This window comes from Phaenicophaeus curvirostris, chromosome 4, assembly GCF_032191515.1.
Source record: "Phaenicophaeus curvirostris isolate KB17595 chromosome 4, BPBGC_Pcur_1.0, whole genome shotgun sequence".
Lineage (NCBI taxonomy): Eukaryota > Metazoa > Chordata > Aves > Cuculiformes > Cuculidae > Phaenicophaeus > Phaenicophaeus curvirostris.
Window position 1 is genome coordinate 68,655,670 of NC_091395.1, and position 14,835 is coordinate 68,670,504.

The 14,835-nt window shown below is 45.5% G+C and overlaps 1 protein-coding gene across 1 annotated transcript; it reads left to right on the top strand.

Moving 5' to 3' along the window:
• The first annotated feature begins 4,388 nt into the window (after nt 1-4,388).
• Nucleotides 4,389-13,372, top strand: TNIP2 (TNFAIP3 interacting protein 2). Its single transcript, XM_069856458.1, has 6 exons — nt 4,389-4,750; nt 7,994-8,299; nt 10,218-10,301; nt 10,846-11,127; nt 11,503-11,622; nt 12,088-13,372. Exons 1-6 carry the CDS (start codon nt 4,391-4,393, stop codon nt 12,367-12,369), a joined length of 1,434 nt encoding a protein of 477 aa, XP_069712559.1. The 5' UTR covers nt 4,389-4,390; the 3' UTR covers nt 12,370-13,372.
• Nucleotides 13,373-14,835: the final 1,463 nt, after the last annotated feature.

Here is a 14,835-nt window from a genome sequence, read left to right on the forward strand (position 1 = left end):
AAATCTATGTATTTTTTTCACTTTTCCCACTAACGTATATGAAAACTATAAAGCACAGGTATTTTAAAGCCAGAACTTTTTCTTCACAGCAAACCCAGTGTCTTAAGGTTGTAGGATATAACTCTGTACAAGTGAAAAACTGTATTCCCTCAACTTCCACACAGATTTTTTTACTGTCCTTAATTGTGGGGTATTTACATAACTTATTAGATGAAATAGCAAATACACCACAGACCTGTCCTTTTGGCAAGTATTTTACCTTTTTCTGTCACACAGGATCTTCTATGCACGTAAAATTCAGTTATATTTTTATAAACAGCTGAGCTAGCAGGCCATTTGGAATGTTATAGTCCTAATCTCTTGGATAACCCTTCCTAGGATAATTGAAGTGACCAAATAATGACCTTCCACCTTGAAAAAGATGAATTGAATCGTAGGATAATTCCTGTTGGGAGGGAGCTCAGGAGACTTCAAGCCCAAACTCCTGTACAATGCACTTTCAATGTTTGATTACCTTTACAAGGAAATAATTTTCCTTATAATTGACTGCAACCTCTCTTGTTTCAGCTTACACCCATTGTGTTTGTGAAAGGCCGATAGGTTACACCTTGCAGTGCCACAAAACCTCCGATCCATCACCAGAGGAACTGAGCATTTTGACTTTGAAGTTCAGTATCTTCTCCTTTCATCATGTTCCGATTCCTGTTAATTCTTCCACGCAAATTCTTAATTGATGTGTCTTTTTACCCTGACACCTATGAGTGTCTAAGGTGCTAACGCAGGAGGCTGCTCTCTATCACACCAACTGAAGTTTTCTCTTTCTGGCCCCTCTACCACTTGCATGTGGTGATTACCATTTGCTCTATAACTGGCCAGATGTTCTTCTTGGTCCAGAAACATCTTCTACAGTCACGCTGAACATAGTGCAATGAGACTGGGTGCACACACAGAGCTCTATGTTGTATACATTATTATATATTTACATATATATGTGATAAACAGTATTACAAATAATAATCAAATGTAATCTAGGCTTCATTTTTGTACCCATTTAAGGCTTTTTCCTCCCAAGCTGTTCTACCAGTATGATAATTATACAATCATAGAATGTCCTGAGTTGGAAGGGACTCACAAGGATCATCAGCTCCTGTCCCTGCATAGGACAACCCCAAAACTCATACCATGTGTCTGAGGCTGTTGTCCAAATAAATGCTTCCTGAATACATCAGGCTTGGCGCCAGGACGACTTCCCTGGGAGCCTGTTAATATGAACGTAACAAAACAAATCAAAAAACCCTCTATTTAAGCTAAAATCAAAAATATTCCACTTTTTGCAACAGTAACTACTTCTTGTATCACCAGGAATGGTGACTCCACCACTTCCCTGGGCAGCCTGTTCCCATGCTTCACCACTCCTTGGTTAAAGAAACTTTTTCCTACTATCCAATCTAAATCTCCCCTGGCACAACCTGAGGCCATTCCCTCTCGTTCTATCACTGGTTACTTGGTTGAAACAACCAGCACCCACCTCGCTACAACCTCCTTTCAGGTAGCTGTAGAAAGCAGTAAGGCCATCCCTCAGCCTCCTCTTCTCCATGGTAAACACTCACAGTTCCCACAGCTGCTCTTCAAAAGGCTGGTTCTCCAGCCCCTTCACCAGCTTCATCGCCCTCTGGACACGCTGCAGCAACTCAAAGTCTTCTTTGTTGTGAGGAGCCCAAAACTGAACACAGGACTCGAGGTGTCGCCAGCGCTGAGCACCGGGGCACCATCCCTTCCCTGGTCCTGCTGGCCACACCGTTTCTGATTCAAGCCAAGATGCCATTGGCCTTCTTGGCCACCTGGGCACACTGCTGGCTCATATTCAGCTGCTGTTGACCAACACCCCCAGGTCCTCTTCTGCCAGGCAGCTTTCCAGCCACTCTTCCTAAAGCCTGTAGCACTGCATGTGGTTTTTGTGTCCCAAGTGCAGGACCTGGCATTTGGCCTTGTTGAACACCGTATAGCTGGCCCTGGCTCACTGATCCAGCCTGTCCAGGTCCCTCTGCGGAGCCTTCCTGCCCTCAAGCAGATCGACACCCCCCAACCCACCTTGGTGTCATCTGCAAACTTACTGAGGGAGCATTCAACTCCCTCATCCAGATCATTGACTGCATCAACACACCGTGTGGGATTTTCTGGGCATTTCTTCACTGCTGACAGTGGCAAATCCAAACCCAGATGACAAGCCCAAGGCTGCTATGGGTCCCTCCTCGGCCCTGAGCCTGCCCCGTGGGGGTCTCTGCTGTCAAGGGGACTCCCTGCAGCAGCTCCTGCTGGGACGCTGTGCTGGGGGCTCTTGTACCGCCACAGACCACCCCTCCTCCTCCCTGGACCCAGCTCCCCCTCCCACCACCCCTCTCTCAGCCCAGACTTAGAATCATAGAATCCCTAGGTTGGCAAAGACCTTTGAGATCATCAAGTCCAACCGTACATGTCCACTACTAAATCATATCCCGAAGCACTTCATCTACCCGTCTTTTAAATCCCTCCAGGGATGGCGACTCCACCACCTCCCTGGGCAGCCTCTGCCAGCACCCGAGAACCCTTCCAGTGAAGAAATTTTTCATAATATCCAATCCAAATCTCCCCTGGCACAACTTGAGGCCGTTCCCTCAGTCCTATCAGCCGTCACTTGGGAGAAGAGACCAACACCCACCTCACTACACCCTCCTTTCAGGCAGTTGCAGACAGTGATAAGGTCTCCCCTCAGCCTCTTTTTCTCCAGGTTAAACAACCTCAATTCCCTCAGAAGCCTCTCATACAGTTTGTTCTCCAGCCCCTTCACCAGTTTTGTTGCCCTTCTCTGGATGTGCTCCTTGACCATCTCCAGGGATGGGGCAGCCACAGCTTCCCTGGGCAACCTGGGCGCCAGGGCCTCACCACTCTCATGGTGAAGAAATTCTTCCTTATATCCAGTCTAAATATGCCCCTCTCCAATTTTAAGCCATTTCCCCATGTCCTATCCCTACAAGACTGTGTAAACAGCCCCTCCCCAGCTTTCTTGTAGCCCCTTCAGGTGCTGGAAGGTTGCTATATGATCTCCTCGGAGCCTTCTCTTCTCCAGGCCGAACTACCCCAGCTCTCTCAGCCTGTCCTCGCACGGGAGGTGCTCCAGCCTGGGATCATCTTTGTAGCCTCCTCTGGAACCTCTCCAGCACCTCCATCTCCTTATGCTGATGGTTCCAGAACTGCACACGATTCTCAAGGTGAGGTCTCCCGAGAGCAGAACAGAGGGGCAGAATCCCCTCCCTCCCCCACTGGCCACATCCCAGCTCCCTCGGCCGCCTCTCACAGCCCCTGCTCTACAGCCTCTTCACCAGCCTTGTTGCCCTTTTCTGCACACGCTCCAGCGCCTCTATGCCATTATTGTATTTATTAATATATATACATATAAGCCAAGTTCCATCCCCCTCCCACTCCCCCCACAGCTGCCTTTCCCCCTCCTTTATCCCCCTCTCCATCCCCCTTCCCCCCCCGGCCGCCTTTTAACCCCTTCCATCCCACTCTTCTCCCCCTCCATTCCTTTCCCCGCCCTCCACCCCTCTCTCCCATTCTCCCCCGGCTGCCTTTTTCCTCCTCCATCCCGCCCCATTCGCCCCGTCTGTATCCCTCTACATTTTCCCCTCCTTCATCCGTCTCTCCATCCCCCCCAGCTGCCTTTTCCCCTTCCATCCCACCCCTCTCTCCGCCCTCCATCCCCCTCTCCCATTCCCCCCCGGCTGCCTTTCTTCCCCTCTATCCCCCTCTCCATCCCTCCAAATTTTCTCCTTCATCCCCCTCTCCCACCCCTCCAGGCTCCCTTTTCCCTTTTCCCCCCCTCCCACTTTCTATTCCGCTGTGTCTCACTCCCCAATCCCCCCCGGGCCGCCTTTTCCCCCTTCCATCCCATTCCTCTCTCCCTCCATCCCATTCCTCCCTCCCTCCATCCCATCCCCCTCTCCCATTCCCCTCGTCTCTATCCCTCCACATTTTCCTTCCCTCCATCCCCCTCTCCCATTCCCCCCCGCCGACTGCCTTTCTCCCCCCTCTATCCCCTTCTCCTTCCCGCCCCATTCCCCCTCGGCTGTCTTTCCCCCCTCCATCCCATTCCTCTCTCCCTCTATCCCCCTCTCCCATTCCCCCCGGCTGCCTTTCTCCCCCTCTCTCCCCTGCCCCGTTCCCCTCTCCCCCCGGCTGCCTCCCCCCCCTCCCCGCGGGTTTCCCCGCCCGGCTCCTCCTCCCGGGATTCCCCGGGCGCCGGGCGGGGCCGCGCGGCCGCCCCCGAGCGCGGCGGGGCGGGCGGAGGGAGCGGCGGCCGCGGGTTCTTATACCCGCCCGGCGGGCCCCGCGGCGGCCGCAGCTCCCGGCCATGTGCTCCGTCGGCGAGGCGAGCGGCGCCGACCCCGCGGCCGCGCGCTTGAAGCGGGCGGAGGAGGCGCCGCCGCCGCCGCGGGAGAGCGGGAGCTCCAAGAGCAAAGCGCCTCGCTACGACGCGCTCTGCGCCCTGTACCACGAGTCCGCGCGGCAGCTGAAGCAGCTGCAGCTGCAGCTGGCGGCCAAGGAGGCGGCGCTGCGGGAGCTGCGGGGCCGCGCCGAGCGGCGGGCGGAGGCGGGCGCGGAGCCGGCGGGGTCGCTGGTGGAGAGCCTGGTGGAGCAGCTGGGCCGGGCGCGGCGGCAGCTCCGGGACGGGCAGCGGCTGTGGGCGCGCAGCGAGGAGGCGCTGCGGCAGGTGAGGGGCGAGCGGGGCCGCACGGCGGGGGGCGCCCTGGGAGGGAGGATCGATCTGCCGGAGGCTCCGCAACGGGGTCCAAGGCCAAGTGCCGGGTCCTGCACTTGGGGCACAACAACCCTGTGCAGCGCTACAGACCAGGAAAGCTGCCCGGAGGGGAGGGACCTGGGGGTGTTGGTTGACAGCGACTGAACATGAGCCAGCAGTGGCCCAGGTGGCCAAGAAGGCCAAGGGCATCTTGGCTTGGATCAGAAACGGTGTGACCAGCAGGTCCAGGGAGGTTATTCTCCCTCTGTACTCGGCACTGGTGAGACCGCTCCTCGAATCCTGCGTTCAGTTCTGGGCCCCTCACCACAAGAAGGATGTTGAGGCTCTGGAGCGAGTCCAGAGAAGAGCAACGTAGCTGGTGAGGGGGCTGGAGAACAGGCCTCATGAGGAGCGGCTGAGAGAGCTGGGGGTGTTTAGCCTGGAGAAGAGGAGGCTGAGGGGAGACCTCATTGCTCTCTGCAACTACCTGAAAGGAGGTTGTAGAGAGGAGGGTGCTGGCCTCTTCTCCCAGGTGACAGGGGACAGGACAAGGGCAATGGCCTCAAGCTCCATCAGGGGAGATTCAGGCTGGGTATTAGGAAAAACTTTTTCACAGAAAGGGTCATTGGGCACTGGTAGAGGCTGCCCAGGGAAGTGATTGAGTCACCATCCCTGGAGGTGTTTAAAAGATGGGTGGGCGAGATGCTCAGGGACATAGTTTACTGGCAGATAGGAATGGTTGGACTTGGTGACCTAAAAGGTCTTTTCCAACCTAGAGATTCTGTGATTCTAAGAACTAGTAACTGTCACAACAAGTGGAGTATTTCTGATTTCAGATAAAGGAGAATTAAGTTTCTTCTAAGTAATTGTATGTTTTCAAAGTTAGAATGTCCCTCTGAGAGAGTGTGTTCTTACAAATGGTATTTTCCCAGACACTCTTCAGAGACGAGAAGCTCTTGTGTTCGGTGTGATGAGTGCTGAACAGATGTGTCTTTTGCGATACCCTCTGCAGCCTGTCCCTTTCTCGAACACAAGGTCAAACAGAGAGCTGGAGCCAGCTCCCAATGAGCAAGGGGTTTGACCGTTGTGAGGTTCATAACATTAAAATTAGTCCTTGAGAAGTAATAGAATATGCATAAGATTCGTGGGAAAACTTATCCTCATGCCTGTAAGTGGGAAATCTGTTCTGTCCCAGCTCTTGTCTTGGTGCACATGATTGATGGAGATCACTCTCTCATGTTGCCCAGCCCTGATAAAGGATGCTTGCTTTCTAAAACTCCAAAACGAGTCTTAGAGAGTTTATCTGCTGGCATTTTCAGTATCATAGTAAGCCCAGCAGTGGCTGTTGTGAGCAGAGGATGTGGAGGTTTTGCATTCAGAGTGCTCACTCGCATTTATGGCAAGAGACAGGGCTTTATTTTTGAAGCGAGCTTAAAGGTGGATTTTTTAATTGACTTTAAGGCAGCATGTTAATACTTGGAGAAGTAACTGGCAAGGCTGCAATGTGAGGGGATAGATTAGGGAGTTCAGGAGAGTTTTATGACGGTGAAAAAAAGTCTCAGAACGGCATCCCCTCCCCTCTGCCACAACTGCTGCTTTTTGTTACTGTCATTGAAACTTTCCCATGTTCAGTCTGAAATGCTTAAAGAACTTTGAAGCATTTATTTCTACGTGAAGCCACATAAAGGAATTTCCAAATGGAGAAGCAGTGCTTAAAATTGAAACAAGTATTTTTGTCATAAGTAATCTTTTGACCTAATGCTTATACAAAACATTTCCTATGTGTGACAGTCACCTAAAATACTTTTAAAATAAGTTCAAGTTTGGAAATTTGTAACAGGAGGTGATCTGGCTGGTGCTCTGCAGACAGATGACAAGCCTGTGGTATCTCAGTATGAAGTCTGATGCTGAATGTCTCTAAGCTATAGGAAAGGGGAAATTAGCACGATGCTGAACAGTTTAAATATCAGTAATAAGAACGTGTGCTATTTTCTGTAAGTTAGATATTAATTTTATTATTTAGAAATATCAGAAAAACTCAAATAATTGTCAGTGAAAATAATAAGAACAACAAAAAATGACATTTTGTGAAGTTGGAGGCCTACATGCTGGCAAAGAGTGCTCCCTCTGATTTCCAGCTCTATTAGCACTCCCGAAGAACTGAAAGGGTAGAGGCAAGCTTGTACCTGTCTCACGGTCTGTGCTGGCAACCAGGGCATCATTGATTATGAGGAGCGGTGCTGCAGAGGTTTCTGTTACCAGCACCCACTAGGTTTGGAGGATATTGAGCACCAGCTTTTCTTGGCAAAGTCTGGACTGGTGTACTTTAGGTGCGTGCACTACAGAGGGGTTTACCCCAGTAAGCGAGCGAACTTCTTCCTTCTTAAGGCACTTGCAGAGACGTTTACTTAATGCGGTGTGGTTGTTCCCACAGAGCTTCCAATTCAACAACAAAAACACCTGGCAACGAGATACACGGTTGTTTCCTACGAGTATGTCAGAGCTCCTCACGCACCTTGGCAAGGCAGCTATAGCTAAAATTGCTGCCACACGGATTTCATTGTTTGTTTGCTTGTCCTGAGCACTCATCCTCTGGGAAAGCTGCCGTGTATGCTCCTTCTGCTTTGTTCCTGTGACAGTGCCAGGCAATAAATATGCTTCACTGGTTGTTAAGACTTTCCAGTTCCATTTCTGTTGAGGAAAATCTCTACCATCTGGTAATTCAGAATGCAGGATCAGTAAGCCTTTCTCAGTCTTCATAGTTATTCCTTTTAACCTATGTTTCTTGTAAGTTCTGCCTTTAGTTGGCTCCTGCTGTGTATATTTCTGTAAAATCTTCCTTCGTTCTAGTGACAAGGAAGTGCTTGTGTAGCTCTCTCAGCGATTTTTGATTTTGATGGATTGATCTGTCAGTGCCAAGGCTGAGTGTTTATATAGAAATGAATGGGATTTATTTTACAGAATCACAGAATAACCTGAGTTGGAAGGGATCCCCAAGGATCATAGAGTCCAACTCCTATCCCTGCGCAGGGCAACCCCAATATTTACACCACGTGTCTGAATTTTAATTTTAAAGTACTTTGCAGTGAGTGTAGGAGCAATATGGAATTACTACAATACGGAATTATTGCAACGTGGAATTCAGTCGCAGACATATTTTTGCTGTTGAGTTTGCTTTGCTTTTAAGTAACTTCCCCCTCCCCACTTCATGTTTAGGAAGTACAAAAGCTGAATCAGCAACTAGAGGAGAAAAATGAAGAGATACAGCAGATAATAAATCAGCCTCCATATGAAAAGGAGAGAGAAATCTTACGACTGCAGAAGAGCTTGGCAGAGAGGGAGAAGGCTCAGGCCACCAGTGACGTTCTGTGCCGCTCACTCACTGATGAAACTCACCAGCTTCAGCGCAAATTAGCATCCACAGCAGAAATGTGCCAACATCTGGCAAAATGTCTAGAAGAGAAGCAAAGAAAAGAGAAGGGGAGTTCTGATGACCAGATGCCTACCGAAAGATCTGATCAGGTATTCTTACTTCTACTATGTTTCTTCAAAGTCTTCCTAGCTTCTGAGGTGTTAATTACAGTATGATAGCTGTAACTGAGGAGTGGTGAGAAACATCCGTCTAAATAATTTCACGGAGGGTGAAGAGACTACCGTGGCAAGCTTTAAATAATTCCACAACAAAAATTTAGGATGGAACCAGTTGTCAATCACTTGCATTTTTGCCATCCCACATATTATCAGAGGCATTTTTGGAGAGGAGAGGAACTTGAGGGGTCCCTTCCAACCTCAGCAATTCCGTGATTACGATTCTTCCCTGCATTTATAGGAGACAGTACCTTCTTTATACTGCAGCATGCTTCTAGGCATCGCTAAATAGTGCCGTGCTTTTGAAGCTGATCTCTCTTGATTACTTGTTTAAGCATCTAAATCACAAAACAAAATAGAGATTTTTTTTTATTTATGTAAGAACTTCGTAGCATGTGGTTGTCTCGGATCACAATTTGGCTTTGCACATGTAGTACAGACCTATGGCAAGTTGGTTAGGGAAGAATGAGTCAAGGTGTCTTACCTTTTATTTTTGCTCTGGGGTTCCCCCCTGGCCTGCCAGTGCAAGGCAATGTATCTTTCCAGCAGGGACATTTAGAATAATTGCTTCATGATAGCAAGGTGGCAGAAATGCTGCTGAGGGGCACAAACAAACACCTGGTTTTTCGCGTACTTTGCGAATGGCTGTGTGGCTTTACTGCATCATCACCTAAGCTGAAGCTTCTCAGATTAGGCTAGAGGAGAGGGTAGATCGTGTTGTTCTGTTGTTCCAGAAGTTGTGATGGTTCAGAGTTGTTAAGTAATTAATAAAAACATCATAAGGAAATACATTAGATGTGCTATATCTAATCACAGAGCAGAGTCTCGGCTTGATGCTACAGCCAGTTCTCATAAAAAAGAATAATTCCATCTCATGCTTTTACTGCTACATAGGGGTCATGCTGTGTTCCGCATGACCACTCATTTATGCTTTTATGCTAAACTCTATACATGCTCACTTCTACTTTGTAAAACATCCCAGGAGCATTTCCAAAGAAAAATTATTCACATTGAAGTTACCTGTAAGGAACAGTTAGACGTTGACTGCATATGAGAAAAAAGGACTTTTTGAGGGACCTGAAGTATTTAGGATTATCATATTTTCTGTGTAATTGATAGACAGGAAGCTTGATTGCCTTTGATTTCTGTAATAAGTACCTAACCTTGTACGGTGGGGACTTCCCTATTGAAGAGAAATTTCAGATGCAATTACTAGCTGATTCTAGGGAATTTTGTACAAAAGTGTTCTATATTACTCACATACACCAGGGTTTTTTTAAGCAGATGTCACAACTGTAAAAAAGAGGTATCATTTTAGTCAATTATTTAGCAAGCAGGGTTTTTTCCCCTCTGTAATTTCTTCCTAGTACTGGCCAAAATTGACAGTAATAACTAAGCAAGATGAAGGCATATCTGTCTTTGTCCTGCAGTCTCCTACTCCAGACAAGAAGTTTCCAAGGAGTTTGTGTAAACTGTTAATCTCTCATAACCACTGTAAACCCTCGTACATGTAAAATGTGTGGTATTTTTCTTCTTACCTTTACTAGGCTCAAAATTTTGTAAGACAAATATGGTTTTTATGACACCACACATTTAAAAGCAATGCCAAGGTGGTAAAAACCTAAGTATGTTTTTGCTCTGCTTATTATTAATGAAAGCTGTAGGCTGTACTGTTAGTATTTAGAAATATATTCTGTACAAATGAATAGACCTAGGTGTGTGTGGTTTTTTTCACTGACAGCAAATAGTTTTAGAGGAATTAAAAAAAATCATTTAGTGTTTAACAGCATTAGCTAAGTAGTGTTTGGGATTTTTCTGTCAAAGTAACACTTCCTTTATCTGAAAATTATAGCTTTTAGACAATGAAACTTCACTTCAAGCTCTTATCTGCAACCTACAAGAGGAAAACAGGATGTTAAAACAAAAAGTAGCTCATGTGAGTACTTTCATTCTGTACAAGATTAAGATTTGATGAGTATTTTGAATTACAGTAAATTTGGAATAGGTAAGGCTTGGTTAATCTAATTAAATGACAGTTTAATGCAAGTCCAAAATTTCTTTTAATCCCTTCAACATGGTGCACAGACTTTGTTCCCTTAGCTAAGTACAACTTAGTACATTATTTTAATGTTATTGGAGTTTTACTGTTAAAAACACACTGCAGAAAAAAGATTTTACGTTCTTCCCATGCATCCGTATTCCACCCTGGGAGAAGAGCACTAGGCCCAGGATGACTGCCAACCACTTCCATCCCATATTACTTAGTGTTGTGCCTGTGGATTGGCAAACGCAGGCTGCCTGTGAGGAGCCCGGCTTACTGCATGACCTTCTGTTCTCCTGCAAAGCAGCTTATCCACACTAAGTGGATTATCTATCTTTTAGGGAATTTTGGTCCTGCATGTACAGTCTGTGTGCGCTTGAAGTTTGTTTCTCCATGTTTGTGGTTTTGTTCTTCATGGCTTTTCTGGATAATCTTTCAGGTGGAAGACTTAAATGCAAAATGGCAGAAATACGATGCAAGTAGGGATGAGTACGTGAAGCGACTCCACTTGCAGCTGAGAGAAATGAAGGCACAACTGGAGCAGCAGCACGGCGGAACTTCAGTGCAAACGAATTCTGACCTGATGCACAAGGAGATAGTCCGGTTAAACAAGCTACTGGAAGAAAAAATGAATGAATGTATAAAAACAAAGAGAGAATTAGAAGATGTGAAGAAGGCTAGTGAAGGAGATAATGAGCGAATACAAATGCTGGAGCAACAGGTCATTAAGTTTCTATTTCCTAGAGGTGGGAATTCTTAATTTCTCCCCAGACCACTGATGTCCAAGGGGAAAAAAGAAATTATTTCTTTAGACATTTCTACTTGTCTTGGCACATTTGGCCATATTGTTACTCAACAAGACAGACTTAAAGGAAAGTTGCTACTTAACTGTGTGCCCCTCTGCTGGCTTCAATACCAAATCAGAAAGATCTGAAAAAGAAATACAACTACCTTTACAGCATGAATATCATAGAGAAGATAATATTGAGGTTCTGTGAACAAGTATTTACAAACCAAGGAATCACAGCTCCAGCTTTTTAATCTAACCTGTCAATGCTCTGATTTATAAAATTTTAACATCTTAATTCTTTTTTAGGTCCTAGTTTATAAAGATGATTTCACATCTGAGAGATCAGACAGAGAACGAGCACAGAGTAAAATACAAGAGCTTCAGGCAGAAGTTGCATGCCTGCAACACCAGCTGGCAAGACGACAGGTGAGAAAGCAACATGCTACTTTTACAATTAAAGCATTCCAACAGGATTCGGGACAAAAATATATATAAAAACAAATCTTAGTAGTTTAAATCCATTTCAGCTCAGTGCAGCTATCAAAAAAATAATGTTATTTCATCGGCAGTTCTAGTGGAGATGCTTCTCAATACAGCTGTAATACCCCTCTCCAGTCCATCTTCCTTCTGTTTTGGTTCAGCATAATAAGGGAGGATTCTTAAAGGATGTCCATGACTCTTGTAACAGTGGTGTCTTTGAAACACCATACTGACTCTATTTTGTGTTTTCCTCAAGCCTTTACAACTAGGTTAATAAAACTGATGAATATTTTATTTATGAGTCTTCAGATAAAACAAACAAACAAGAGCAGATAAAGATGATAAAATGTTCTGATAAAGAATATCTTTTTGTTGCATCTTTTTAAAGAGCTCCTCTTCATTTTTTTCTAGGACTCCAGGGACACAAGCAGTCATTTCAGAGTTCACATTCCTAACCAAAATCATATGTACGCACAGACGAATGTTGAACATCTACGAGGCAACAGCCCAGGCCAAACAGGCAGGGGAAGAACATCTTCACAGTCTGAACAAGCTTCTCCTCCTGTGGACAATGGGAACTTGGGATCTGAGGGCAGGGCACAGGGTGAACTTAGATGCCCTCATTGTATGAGGTTTTTCAGTGATGAACTGAGTGATGAATTCCTCAAGCATGTTGCTGAATGTTGTCAGTGACCACGTGATGCAAGTCAAGTGCAAGTCAATCACTACTTTATAGACAGTAAAACTTTGCTCTCCTACAGTCCTAAACCAGGAATTAGGAGGATGAACAACATCTACCTCTTATTTGATTTCACCTTCTCTTGGACTGTGTGAAAGGCTTCAAGATATAAAGCAAAGTGTTTTGATGAAGAATTATTTTTGACAACTACGAGGAAGGCAAGCACAATGCAAATTCTACTACAGACTAAACGAAAACCTACGGTGGTGGCTAGGTTCAGAGTGCAGCTTGACCTGTATTTGAGTCTAATTCTTTACAGCAGTCTGAAGGCTTGTGGAAAAAAAAAAACCCAAAACCGAACTTGAAATTTTCCTCATCTTCCAAAAGCGTAGGCTGAAGAAAGCAGGGAGGAGCATTCTGGCTGAAGATGGAAAAAAATGTTATTGCGCTTTAACTGGATTAAAAGTGAAAGTGTTTTCTTGTCTATTGAGGCTGAACTTTCAGACATCTGCAAATCCTTGTGTTCAACTGAAATCAGGAGAAGTGAAGAAAACGTACAAGGGCTGGTTATTGACTAAAACTAGCCTGTCTTTTTGCACAGAAACATTGTACAGGGATATTTATTTTTTCTGTGCCACTATTTTACACACTTGTAAATGTGTATTTGTGTAAGTATTGATTGTATTCCTGTTTCACCTGAGGATTATTTTTATAATAAAAGCAATTGTGCAGCTGCTTTACTACACTAGTGAAGTGGTCAAAATCTCTTTCAGTGTAAGTATTTAAATGTGAAATAGCCCTGGGTACAGTTACTGGGACTAACTAAATGTCATGATTTCAGATATGAGTTATTTCATTACTTCAGTGAGAACCAGTGTCTCAAACTACTTTCAAATATGTTGAAAAATTTCTCCTTGTTTATGAGCGGAAGAAGGACCTTTCAGATACATGAGAACACATTTAATGCTCTAACCTGCCCCACACTTGTGATGAGGCCAGAGCTACCTTGGGTTTCTTCTTACCACCCTCTCTGTACTGGCAATAATTTCAAAAAATAGCAGGGAACCCTTTTGAGGAGAAGTATCAGAAGTAAAAGGGTACAAATATAACAAGGCCAGAGTTTTTTTCCAGCCCTGCTCCAGAGCTGGAGGAGCTTTGGAGACCCTTCCAGCCCAAACCATTCTATGATACTATGACTGAGCTAAACATTGGGCTGGATGCAACTTTTCCAGGAAGCTGTAGGGTGGCTTCCACAGCTTCTTGAAACATCTGGGAATAAGAGTCCAGGCTTCTTGCAGTAGGGCAGGTTCAGATCAGATATCAGGAAAAATTTCTTCACAGAAGGGGTTTGTGGGCACTGGCAGAAGCTGCCCAGGGAGGTGGTGGAGTCTCCATCCCTGGAGGGATTTAAAAGCGAGGTAGATGAAGTGCTCAAGGATCTGGCTCAGTACTGGACAGGTATGGTTGGACTTGGTGATCTCAGAGGTCTTTTCCAACCAAGCGATTCTATGATTCTATGTCAAAGCTGGAGTTAATGATAAGATACAGAGGAACAGCCTAGTACAACCATGACCTTTCATGATAATGAAGAGCATTATATAACAACATTCCTGTCTTCTGCTTTGCTTTCTTCCTATTACTACACTTCAGGATTACGGATATTTAACTTGATCTTCCCTTTTCCTGATCCTGTTACAGCTCCAAAGGAAGACAATTTATGCCAATGTTGCCATACATGGGATATTACAAAAATAAGAAACACACATGGGCTGTAGCATGCAGGTGCAATGGTTCTTATTAATCTAATCTTTAGCTGGCTGAGAACCTGTGAGTAATTTCTAGCTTGTTTTTTCCAACACAACATGCACAAACATACAGAGATTATTTTTTCCCTTTTTTTTTTTTTTTGGTGACCATTTTATACATTGCCTTTTAAGGTCTCAGAGATCAGAAACAGCCCACAACACAGGCTGAGAAACATATGATTAAACTTCCTGTGGCATAAGCTAATCTTGTTCAGAGCGTTTGTATTGGACAGGCCTTGTTTACAGCTCCCGTGTACAGCAGTGCTCTATCGCCAGTGACTGATACAGTAGGTTATGGATTTCTTTTTTAGTGGTTCACATTATGATACAAAGACGAACACAAAGTCAGCTAGATCTTGGCAGCACCTTTTTTATGGCATTGAGATATCACTGCTTTAATACATAAGTCAGAAGTTCGTCTGCTAAAGGTTTCTGCTCATGTTAATCCCTGTAGGTAGAGTTGGACAGACTGAGCTGCACCTATCAGAATTAGATCTGAGAATCTGCAGTACACGGAAATTAATAGGACATGTTCTTGTTGGTTTAAGACCCGTGAGCTACTCCTCAGTCAATGAAGAGATTAGTATGAATTCTGGGAAAGGAGGGCACCTCAGTGCTGGGAAACTGGATATATGTACCTACAATGAGGACCATACTGGACCGACGGACACACAG